Raw genomic sequence first — 13521 nt, forward strand, 5'->3', positions numbered from 1 at the left:
GCTCCTCCTCTTCTCTGTCTGACTGTCTGCTTCTTCCTCTTCCTCTTTTGGCCTTCCATCGGTTGACAAACGTAATGCAGCACAACTTCAGCAGTGTGACTGAAGCACACATTTCAGTGGCTTTTATCGATCGATGTCTGAAGATCATGTATGTGTTGCGTCTCAAACTCTGCTCTGATCTATTAGGGTGTGTGATGGAGCACATAAATCATCGTTTATGAATCTTTAATGCTGGGGGAGACATCTGGTATGGGACGAGACAAAGCAGAGATTCCACTAAGATGTTTGATTTATGCATCTGAGAGACTTAATGCAAGCAGGTCTATACAAACACATAAACAAGCTGCTCTTTATCTGTACTCATCAACCACCAAAACAATGTCAATATTCAAGCGCAATACCTATGGTAGTCTACAGAGGGCACCGCAAACACTCACTGAGAGATAATACACCGATTTAATCATGCAGTTTCCTGAATAGAAGCAGGGTTATTATTAGCTAAAACTAAAAAATATTAAAACTTTTCTGTTAACCGAAATAAAGCTGAAATAAAACAAAACTCAAAGACCATGTTTTTGGAAACCATGTTGCTTTGGAAATAAACTGAAAGAAGTTGAAGAACTAAAATTATTAACTGGAAATAAAAAACTAAAACTGAAATCTAAATAGCAGCATTTTAAAAAATTAAATTACTAAAAAAATATATTTTGAACAAAAGTTCAAAAATAAAATAAATCAAAATTTCAAAATACTAATTAAACTATTACAGAACTAAACAGAACTGATAGAAGTGTCTTATATAATATTTTTAATTAAATTTTAGTTAAAGTTTTAACATTTCATTGTTTGTTTGTGTCATTTGTATTATTATTTTTAATAATAAGTATGTCTATGTACTTTTTATTCTTCTTTTCTTTTTTTTATAGAAATGTTGCCTTGGAAATAAACTGAAATTATTTACTGGAAATAAAAACTAAACAGAAATAAAAATAAAAATAAAATCTAAACAGCAATATTTAAAAAAAAAAATCACAAAAGCACATCAAATTACAAAAAAATTAAGAAAAAAATTAAAATGGAAACTAAAAATATAAAAACAAAAGCTAATTCAAAACATTAATTACACTATAAAAGAGCTAAAGAAAAAATAAATTAGAAGTGTCCTTTTTAATTAGCTTTGCCATTATTATTTTATTTGTATTTTATTTTTTTCAAATATGAATAAGTAAAATACTTTTAAGTGGTCAAACTTCTGTGTAAAAAAACCCCCTGAAGGAGTCATATTTAGAGACATATTTGAGGGGCTCCTTTCACTTGGACCTGAAAGAAACCACGAAGTAGCAACCAACCAGAAGACCCAAGCAGCTGCTCAGAACATCCAGTTATGTTCAGAATATGTCAAATTTCAGTTGCATTATATTCCATATATGAGGATTTATCAATGAATACCAACATTTATACATGTGGCAATTCTAACTGGCTGGAGGCCATTAAACGCTCGGCTTTATGCTTTCTTTCTGTGATCTGTGCTGAAAAACAGGACAGCTTCCCACAGAAATAAACACAGCCTTTTGTTGAAGCACAAAGCACCTCTTAATACGCCCCATAATGCATCATTCATTTTGATTTAAAGAGGTCCAAACAGCTCCACTGGTTTCCTCAAGTGGATAATGTGAGGGCTTTTAATTTGGATCAGAGAACATAAAGCCTTATTTCACCACAAAGCAAATCTACAGATTAAGATTATATATTTAAAAACAATTATAATTTATTTGTTTACAATATTATAATTAGAAATAAATGTAAATTATTTTGTTTTATTTTATTTTATTGTATTTTTGTTTTAATTTTTATAAAAATAAAATAAAACATATGCAAGATTGGTAATTATGTTTCACTGAAAAAACGTTTCTTGAGCAGCAAATCATCATATCAGAATGATTTCTGAAGGATCATGTGACACTGAAGACTGGAGTAATGATGCTGAAAATTCAGCTTTGATCACAGGAATAAATTACATTTTACAATATATTCACATAGAAAACAGTTATTTTAAATTGTAATAATACTTCACATTTTTACTGTATTTTTAATCAAATAAATGTAGCCTTGATGAGCAGAAAACATAAAAAAAAAAAACATTTCAAAAACATTAAAACATCTTAATGATGGCAAACTTCTGAATGGTAGTTTGTGTAAAAAAGAAAAAAAAAAAAAAATATATATATATATATATATATATATATATATATATATATATATTTATACATACATATACATATATATATACATATATATATATATATATATATATATATATATATATATATATATATATATATATATATATATATATATATATTGCATTGTACAGATATAAAAGTTACCTTTGTTTAATACTCACCAGCATGTCGGCTGCTGCCAGGATCACATTGATTAAACCCCTGCGCTGTTACAGTAACATTGCAGGTCCAATCCATCATTTCACCACTGAACAAGAGATCAAAAAACACTCTTAGACACAGTCACAGCAACTATACAATATATTATGTGGATAACAATCAATAATAACAATCAATAGCTAATTGTAAAGCATCAATGAAACACTTCAAAGTAAATGTAATAGCATATAAATTTATTAGCATATAAAGATGTGGAGGTGGATTTATTAGAATTCGACAATGACAATAAACACTTGATAAGTTGGCAAATGTGTGTGTGTGTGTGTGTGTGTGTGTGTGTGTGTGTGTGTGTGTGTGTGTGTGTGTGCGCGCGTGTGTGTGCGCGCGTCTGAGAAAGAGAGAGAGAGTGAATGAACACATGATCAATAGCGCACAATATAATATGTTAACATGGCAGTTAGTTGGTTAAAGTTCAGTCATTTGAAAATCCTTCATCAGATTCTGACCTTCAGAAAATATCAAGCAGCTTATTGAAGACCTTTCAAAGGGGTCTTTTACAATAGTGTGCAATTTATTTCGTATTTGAATATCTGCATGGCCAGACGAAGACCATGTTTGCATTTGACTGCGACTCTGGTTCTGTCTGATGGCATTCTCAGAGCCACTTTAATAAAAAAAAGAGAAGTAGAACAACACTAAAATCAAACTGCCTACACTGGTTTGAACTTTAACCCAAAATCAAGGTCTAGGGATAAAATCACTTACAGGACCAACCAACAAACAAACAAACAAACAAACAAACAAATAAATAAAGTAGAAAAATCAGCACTTCACTTCTGGGCTGTGGTTACATTTGCAGTCAAGTCTCCTTTATATTTCTATAGCGCTTTATACATTAAAGCAGCTTTACAGTGATAAACAAGGAAATAATGATTCAGTGAAGCAAACAGAATTCAATTCTTCTGTAAAGCAGCTCTGGAGAAAATGTCATCGTCCAGATCAGTTCTCATCCAATATCAGTGCAGTCAAATCAATAATATTGCTGAATATTAAGTGTCCCCAACTAAGCAAGCCAAAGGCGACACTAGCTGCGTTTCCTTTATCCTTCAAATTGCGCAAATTGAAAATACACCCAATGGAAACGTCAATTACGCAAAAAAACTCCCATATATCACAAAAAAGTTTTTGCACTCACATGAGGTGGTTTTCCAAGAAATTCGAAAAAATAATATTTCGCAAAACTGCAATGGAAACAGTTTTTTCGCATTTACAGGTCACCTGGCGTACGTAAAATTCGATCATTCGTTAAAGACGTTGCAGTAAGTTTGGACAGGAAGACGAGACAGAGTTCTTTATTAAACTCATAAAAGACAAAAGAATTACAGGAACACTGGATTCTAAAGAAATAACATAATTTATCAAGACCTTGAAGCAGATATGAGGGAGAAACACCCAGAAACACCTCATACATGAACGCTCACAAGTATAAGGGGCTTTCCTTGCCATTAATGCTTGGATAACATGCCTAAATTAAAAATAAAAGCTAGTGCAGTGGCTACTAACATCCGTTGCCATGAGTTCTGGAATGACTTCTCATGAGAGGAAAAAGTTGTTTTAATGGAAACGGCATTATTTTGCAATAAATTTTATCAACATTTAGAAAGTATCGCAAAAGTTTTGGGCAAATCTGTAATGGAAACCCAGTGAGTGGCAAGTAACCCAAACTCCATCAGGAGAAAAAACATCCTTGGGAGAAACCAGGCTCAGTCGGGGGACCATAGTTATGATTCATGGCTCCATCACAAGTCAGATTGTGGGTTGGTATCATTCAGAATAAAATATGTAGTCAGGTTATGCATGTCAAATTACAGAATTGCATGGGGTATCTTCTGAATTAGCATATTCTTATTCTTATTCGTTTAATTTCATATATTACACTTATTTTCACCTAAATGTTTAAAGAATTAGTTCACTTCAGAATTAAAATTTCCTGATAATTTACTCACTACCATGTCAACCAAGATTTTTATGTCTTTCTTTCTTCAGTCGAAAAGAAATTGAGGAAAACTTTCTAGGATTTTCCTCCATGTATTGGAGGGGTTCAATGGGTCCAAATGTCAGTTTCAGTGCAGGAAGGAATAAGGGTCTTATCTAGTGAAACGATCAGTCATTTAAAAAAAAAAAAAAATCTAAAATTATACACTTTTTAACCACAAATGCTCATCTTGCACTGCTTTGCGATGTGCCATGCATTATGTAATCACGTTGGAAAGGTCACGCGTGACGTAGCAGACATACCGATCCAGTGTCTACAAAGTGAACGTGCAAAGACTAAGTCAAATGCCCTTTACAAAAAAAGGTAAAACAACAACGTGGCCTTTCAAATGTGATTATGTAATGCGTGGAGCATCGCAGAGCAGTGCAAGATGAGCATTTGTGGTTAAAAAGTATATCAATTTTTAATTTTCTTAGAAAATGTCCGATCATTACAACCCTCATTACAACCTGTGTTACAAGCCTCATTAATCCTTTATGAAGGGTTGTAACACGACTTTCCCCTTTTAAAACATTTATCCTCAATGAAATTAAAGAAATATTTTTGCACATATACTTTCTGTAGTCAAGGTGGAGATGAACAAAACAGTAAATATCCCTTCTGTCATAAAGAAAAACACAGCTTTTAAAAATTAAACAATACGCACAGAGAGTCCTGGTCCGTCCTCCTTAAGTCTTACGTTCCCTTTCTACAGTACAAAAGCAAAGAAAGAGATAGAGAGAGAAGCATCTGATTGGCTGAAGAAAAAGTGTGTTGAGTTATAAACTGTGTGTGTGTATGTGTGTGTGTGAGCGCGTGTGTGTGTAGAGAGAGAGAGAGAGAGGAGGGCAAGAGCAACAGAAGAATGAAGGTCGTCCAAGGTAAGTTACGCTGCTACTGCACCACATGTAAAATCTAATCATTTTAGCAAAATCTTTCCAACATAAAAACTGCACGCTCAACATTGTTTGTATGTGATAATGCAGACTAGAATAACCTGTTCAAATCGCTGCTGCTGAACGAATTAATCCTGACAGCTGTTTACAGTACATGAAAATGACAGATAAATGCATTCATGGAGAAGGTCAAGAAAAAAAATGTAGACGCTGTGGGAATGAGTGTGTTTGTGACTTTGTTGATAAAGGAATCAGATGTCCAGAATGTTGCTTGCTGAGGTTTATTGTGTTTTAGACGTTCATTAGAAGTTTGCTCTCTTCAACAGAAGACTTGATGCTATATCTGTCCAGACAGACTTGATCTGATCTGATCTGCCTTTTAAGCCTGAGCTTTTGCATTCGATCGCATTTGTGTGTGTGTGAGAGAGAGAGTCGGATCTCTGCAGAAGATGTTTAAAGAAGTGAATCACGGTCTATTTGATCTGAGACAGATCAATGTAGACTATTTATTTATGTGCGTCAGAGGAATCATAAGATGAAACACGTGTCCTCTTCACATCGTACCTCTTCAGTTTACTTCAGAAAAAAGAAACAAATCATCTCAACATTTAAAAGGATGTGGTCTCCTAGCAACCCAACACCCATGACGACCATGCTTGTCAAAAGCAATCAAAAGACGGCCGTCTGTATTCCTCACAGACTTCCTGACAGCCTCAGAAATGAGGAGGAACACTGACAAATGTGTTTACAAGCCAATCAATGATCGGAGCAGAGCGGCCACTTAGACGCACAGGTACATGAAATTATCAAAATAACACCGAAACACGCCACCTGTGGTCTTTTAAACAAGGTAATTGACAAAAAATTTCAGCCGTGTTTAATTTTAAAAAATGTATCACTCTTGGATGAAAAGGTTCCATTTAGAATCTTAAAGAGTTCTGTCTGGCACTTCATAGATAGAATTTTTTAGGGGTTCCGCCATCATTTTATGGACTTAGATTTAATGAATCCATTAATTTTTGTTTTAATACTTTTTTTTAATTTCAATTAAATGTTATGAAATAACTCGTAAACATACTTTATCACTACAAAAAAAAAAAAAAAATAAACCCTTAAACGTGCAAAGTATTATGAGTATTATTAAAGTACCAGAGCTGCTTTACAGCTGAAATTTTATTCGCTTAAAATATATAAAGCACCATACAAATAAATGTGACTAGACAAAAATCACCAACACCTTACTGTAGCATCCTGGCTGTGAGTTTTGTAAACACCACTCACACTTTCTTCAGAAAATGTCAAAGTTTTAATTGCATCATTGCTTGTGAGGAAGAAGAGAAAAAATGCTGTTAAATGAAAAGGGTTTGTCAGAAGGCAGATGTGCCATGCTGACATACCAGTAATTGCCGAAGGAAATGTTAAATATTTCATTATCTGTTTAAAGTTTAACATGCAGTTATGGAGATGGTTTCTAGCAATATCAGAGGAGAAATGTGCATCTCAATGAGCTGCAGAGACAGAGACAGGTGGTACTGAAGACAGCAAGCAAAGCGTTAAAGTTTACAATTAAGTTAATGAAACAGTCCATATGTTTCTAAATCATTAAATTGGATCTACTTTTATAGGTAAGAACAGTCTGATCCTGCTTTGATGCTGAATAGCTATTTCTTAGTTTCTTTTAAAATGTAATTACATTCAATTGAGATTTTTGCTGAAGTCTCCTGCTTCTCAGATGTTTTTCCTGAGAAAAAGGCCCCTAGAGTTTCAGAAGAATTTGCCAAGACGCCAAAGTCAGCAATCAAAAGTCAGACATTTTAGGAGAAACATCTGAGACCAATCTGATACTTGAATGAATGAGAGATACTGAAATATTGCTCCAGTGATTCTCAACAGTGTTGGGCAGTAACGCAGTTACTTTTGACAGTAAATAATACTGTAATGCATTACTTTTTAAATAAATTAACTCCGTTACCATATGGTGCGTTGTCCGTTACTTTTTAAAATTAATTAATTTTGGCTGAAGTGTAGCATACAGCCTAACCTGTTTACAGCAGCGAGGTACCACTGTAAACACGAAGACGCACTGTGGGCGCGTTTCCGTTTATTCAAGTATGTGCGGCAGTCATGGCGAGTCAAGGCGAGAGCAAGACGAGTTTCCCAAAGTGGAAATATGCTCATTATTTCACTTTAGTTGAGCATAAAGACAAAAACCTTTAGGTCCTATCTACTGCGAAAACAGCAACTCCAATCTGTCAAAGTACCTCCAGAAACTTCATTCATTTAAGCCATTAGATGACTAATCACATTTATATTAATCTAATTTCTTAAATACTGGAGAGAATAAACCATAATAATGATTGTAATATAGGCTAGCCTAGCGCACGCATAAAGCTTGCCACAAAGAACCGGCAAAATTGATGATTATGAATGTGACCAAAACAGCAAGGAGACATTTTAATTGTTTATTAATGTTTTCTTAATAGGCCTACTGGACAAGCTTAGAGTGAAAATGCACATTTCATTTAGATTAGGATACGTAATCAGAGTAGCCTATTTCTATTCGTTTTTAGATATTTCAAGCTTTCTATAGATATATTTCTCATGTCTGCGAGGCAAGCAGCCTATAAGCTGAGTTTCGGTTCATTTAGCCTGTAAGACGTGCTCCAGTTCACGCGCCAGTGATCGCGCCTGCGCATCCATGATTATATTGCCTGCTATATTTGCTTCTTATTTATTAAATCCAGGCAATTGGTTGATGAAACATTGATTAAAATTAAGATACAATTTTTACAAAACGAAATTCTCTTTAAAGAGAGGCTTTCAATAAAATAAAACTTTATGAAGTGGTCAAAATCATGTCTGACCCACTCCATGTCTCCCGATATATTGCGCATCTTATGATGCATCTTATGCTTATGCTGTTCACTTTTCATAATCAAGTAAATTAATTTAAAACATAACATAGGACTATTTAAACATAAATATGAAACTACATTTTCTTTAATGACAGTACAGAGAAATTTCATAAGCAAGAGCGGATCATGAGCCACGAGTCGGTTCAAGAATTATTTATTCTTAGACTTATATTTAATAATGGGGGCAATAATGGGTTAATAATGGGTAACGCAATAGTTACTTTCCCTGGTAATTAGTTACTTTTCTAATGATGTAATTCAGTTACTAACTCTATTTGTGAGAAGTAACTAGTAACTATAACTAATTACTTTTTTAAAGTAACGTGCCCAACACTGGTTCTCAACTGTTGAATAAACAGTAAGGCTATTAAATAGCAGTCCCAAACTGATTTTGTTAATTCAATAAAGTTAATAAGCTGGTATTAGCCACCACAGTCATCAAAAATATAGAAAACAACACAAAGTGAAAATAAAGTGTTATTTTGGGTTAAGGTTACTGAAACTAGTTACCATAGTAATACACAGTAGCCTATACTAACAGGAACTGTTAATAAAACATGTGGACCCTGATCCTGATGAATAGAATGAACATCATGGTAATCCTTCTCAGATAACACAAGATGTACCAGTTGTGATTTATTGGTACTTTTTGATAATTTCATGACTTACTAATTGACAACGTAACAATGACGTTGAATACTCGTAATTTGCGCGCACCTCCTTTTTGACCCTGCATCCCAATGTGCATACTATCCACACTAAATATTATTGAATATTACTAATGTCACATACTATTTAGGATAGACAGCACAGTATGCACATTGAGACGCAGGCTTAGTCTGTTCATCTGAGGGGTCTCATTAATTCTAGCAGTGTTTCTCAACCAGTGGGTCACAAGACTGTTTTGAGTGGGTCACGGAAACTGTAGTCAAATAAAGAGGTCGCCTATTCAAAACAAAGGCGTAGCTTGACGACGCCGAGATTGAGCGCGGAATCATGGGAGTTGTGGTCTTCACCTCAAAGCCGGTGGAAAAGTATCGGGACAGGACTCAGGCTGAAATCATGTTCATGGATATTATTAACGTTACTGTAGTATGAAGCAGAGCAGGGCCGAGTTGAACGAGGACGCTGGAGTGATTGCTAATGACAGATGAGCGCGACACACGGCTCGAGAGCAGAGGAGCTTTTATTATGCCACAGTCGCCGGTTCAGCTTCATCCAGTCGAGCGTATGTGGTACAGCAGCGCTGTTTATCATATTAGATACATTTGACTGTGTTGTTGCGCACTGTAGTAAGATAGATCAATATTAGAATATCATATTAATAAATGCTGGGTGCCTTGTGTTGATAAATGGCATGCAATTTATTTTAAAAACATATTTTATGATGGAGAAAATGCTGTATTACTGTTACTAAAAATAAAACTGCATCTGATTTATTTATGTGATTGTTAGCTACTTGACAAAATAGTGTATAAAACCATGGTACTCGTGGAAAATCAAGAAAACGAGATTCAAACAATAAGACTAAACATGTTGAACTATATAACAATAATTAGTTTTCTGTTTATTAATGTATCCAAACATTCATTCTGCGGAAACGCAGGAATGATGTAATTGATAGGCGACACACGGACACGGTATAAAATTGCTTATTTCTCTGGATTTAAACATTCTTGGAAACATCTGGGATAATGTAAGTACACAAGTCAAAAATATATAACATTGTTCTAGTGGTTTTTGAATATTCGAATCCAAAAATCTTACATATTTTGCCTTTAAGTAAAGGGTACCTGAGACTGCAATGATTGGACAAACATTTTTTGGTCCTGAGACTTAAAAAGAAGATATATGAACATTTTAATATTTAGACCACTTGTATTATTGATTGCTATCAGGATGTGAAGAGAGTTTCAACCAGTATAACAAAAAGTGTTTATGAAGAAACAACAATAAACAACAAGTTTTTTGATTAGAGAAAGAAAAAAAATGGAATATTACTAAATAAATTTGTAGTTTTCATGTCAGACATCAGTACAGCACCCGAAGACATGACAGAAATGAATACCCACTCTAAGTAAAGGAGTACAATGAGTTCAAATTCGCTTCATTATAGTATTGTGATAAAAGAAAATGAACTAATATGATAGCCATCAGCAGAAAAGGCAAGTTTAATATTTTTTGCAATATAGTAAGACACATGATGTAGACGTGAAAACATACTGCAAAGCAGAATTTACCCAGCTGACAGCTCTTCAAAAAGACTGGACATTAATCTCTCACACACACACACACACCGTAGAAAAGCAGCAGATGCAAGGATATGGTCTGTGAGCATTTTAAAAAAGGAAAAACAGCAAGATTGTGAATATATTTTTCATACAGAATATCAGTCCAAGAATATGCCACTAACGAGTGCGTATAAAGTCTCTAAGAGGAAGAAGAAAAGAGTGTGTTTACTTTGAACACCAAACAAAGCTAATGTGTGTAGATATGACATTATCTCCACTCAGGCTTTGATCATAATGTGCTATTTGTGTTGTGCTACACTACTATGAGTGCTAGAGAATTGTGCTCCCTTTCAACTTACAAACACAGTGTGGTTGCCTGAGAAAGCATTTTGTTACTCTGCAATTATGTCTTTAACATGATCAACTTGTAGGCAAACAAACATGCACTATCTCCCTCATCTTAAAATTTCAGTCATGCACACATTTTTGCTCTTTTGCTATGTGTGTGTGTGTGTGTGTGTGTGTGTGTGTGTGTGTGTGTGTGTGTGTGTGTGTGTGTGTGTGTGTGTGTGTGTGTGTGTGTGTGAAGGAAGTTGAAACCTGATAATAAAACCACCTGCTTTAGAAAGAACTGTAAGAATATTCTATATACAGCATTTCAAAATGTCTTTCTAAAAGTTCTACTATAAAGAGCAGGGGTTTTATACCTTTTATGTAGTAAACCTATGATGTCCAACCTGATGGATACAGGACTGTTTCCCAGTCTGCACTGCTCTATGAATAATTCATGCACAATTCTGCCTCATTGTTAACTGTTTTTACAGTTTTATGCATTATTTACACTGATGCATGAATGTTTGTTGTTCTCTGAGTAATGTGGAAGAATGTGTATGATGTAATTTTGACTGTCAAACTAGTTGTGTTGCATGTGGTACTTTATGTAAAGGATCATGACGATACCATTTAAAGTTTGGGGTCGGTGAGATTTTGTTATGTTTTTGAAAGAAGTCTTCTGCTCACCAAGGCTGCAATTACTTCAAATATACAATATGTAAAATTGTTATTACAATTTAAAATGCTTGTTTCTATGTAAATATATTGTAAAATGTAATTTATTCCTGTGATCAAAGCTGAATTTTATTATTATTATTATTAATGGAATATATTATGCAATTTTACTGAAAAAAAGAATATATTATATTAGAGGGCCCTTAGCTTGGAAAAGTTGACAACCTCTCATCTAAAAGCATCTCTGTTTTATTTTAAACAGGAGAGAGAGAATATGTAGTACCTCACTATGTCCAGCAGAGGCCGACACACTTCAGTCTAACAGAGGTCTGGGACAAGAATATAGTTGGACGGAAGGTGGATGGATGAACAGATGGATGAATGGAGGTGGTGGACGTACCCTGGAGTGTGGAAGGAAACCGTTGGGAATATACACCAGAGACCTTTTTAATAATCTTGACCTACAAGTATTGCATTGCAGCATTACTAGTGTTTCTCTACCAAGATTTCTGTGAAGGAAATCACGCTTTTGACCTAAAAAAAATGCCTTGCATTTGGCAGATGCAAATATGTGCATTCCCTGGAATCAAACGCACAACTTAATGTCTACCTAGTGTTTCTCCACCAATAAAACTGAAGAAAATATCGAAACTAAACAAAGAATGACATCTCAGATAGCGCTAGCTGTAACGCTCTCCGTTCTTATCCTTCTCACAGTCAGTGGGAATATTTTGGTTTGCCTGGCTGTGTACTCTACGAGACGCCTGCGTAACGTCACCAACTGCTTCATCGTCTCGCTAGCAATTACAGACTTTCTACTGGGTGCCCTCGTGCTGCCATTTTCCACGCTTTACCAAGTTACGGGTGAATGGCCACTGGGGGCGCACTTCTGCAACATCTACATTTCGTTGGATGTCATGCTGTGCACTGCCTCCATACTAAATCTCTTCGCTATCAGCTTGGATCGTTACTTTGCGGTCACCGCCCCGCTGCGCTATCCAATGCTTCTGCTTCCGTGGCGCGTTGGCGTGATTTTAGCGACAATCTGGCTGGTTTCGGTAGGCGTTTCGTTTGTACCCATCCACCTGGGCTGGAATACGCGTGACTTGAGCGTGCAAAATATTCGAGAGGGCGACCCTGCGCGAGACTGCCGATTCGAGTTGAATCCAACGTACGTATTGGTCGATGCCTTTGCGACGTTTTATCTCCCCCTGGTGGCCATGTGCTGGAGCTACCACCGAGTTTTTCTCATTGCAAGGATGCAGGCGAAACGGAACATTTCTACTCGACGGGGTTCGTCGTTGTCACCAGGCGCGACGATTCTTGCACTGCGTGAACACAAAGCCACAGTGACACTTGCGGCGGTGCTGGGTGCATTCGTGGTGTGCTGGTTCCCATATTTCACATTTTTCACGATAATGGGGATACGCAACGAAGACAATCCGCCACGGACGGCGCAGTCGGTGGTGCTTTGGCTAGGATATGCAAACTCTGCATTAAATCCCGTACTTTACGCCATGCTCAACAGAGACTTCAGGTCCGCTTACACCAAGCTGCTCTGTGGAGGACAAAGGTGTAAAACACGGATGAGAACACCGATATCAGCAATGGAGGAGGGGCTAATGAGTAGACACGCCCCTCCTCCACTAAAGGAAGGGCTTCAGCCTAGAACTTGTGTGCTGCTGCAAGAGATTGAAAACGGGAAGAAGGTCGATAGCAACACAACAACTGGTGCTACAGTTACCATTGTAGCTAATGGGAATTAAAGTGTTATTTATTGTAAAAAATAACATTTACTTAGTGTTTTTTTGTTTCATTGTCTTCGTATCTGCTTGTTTATTGGCGATCTGTCAGCAGCCCACAGGGAACTTAAAGGGGACCTATTATGCAGAATTCACTTTTATTAAGGTGTTTAAACACAGATGTGTGTCCACAGTGTGTGTGTAAACAACCAGCCTATAATGGTAAAATCCACCCACTCCATTTTTTATAATCCCCATAAATCAGAAGCAGTCTCTCCAAACACACGGTTCC

The 13521-nt window shown here is 35.8% G+C and overlaps 1 protein-coding gene across 1 annotated transcript; it reads left to right on the forward strand.

The window, feature by feature from the left end:
- The first annotated feature begins 12149 nt into the window (after window positions 1–12149).
- hrh2a (histamine receptor H2a) lies at window positions 12150–13253 on the forward strand. Its single transcript, XM_067383304.1, has one exon. It carries the CDS (start codon window positions 12150–12152, stop codon window positions 13251–13253), a length of 1104 nt encoding a protein of 367 aa, XP_067239405.1.
- The last annotated feature ends 268 nt before the right edge of the window (window positions 13254–13521 follow it).

This window comes from Chanodichthys erythropterus, chromosome 1, assembly GCF_024489055.1.
Source record: "Chanodichthys erythropterus isolate Z2021 chromosome 1, ASM2448905v1, whole genome shotgun sequence".
In the NCBI taxonomy this organism is placed as follows: domain Eukaryota; kingdom Metazoa; phylum Chordata; class Actinopteri; order Cypriniformes; family Xenocyprididae; genus Chanodichthys; species Chanodichthys erythropterus.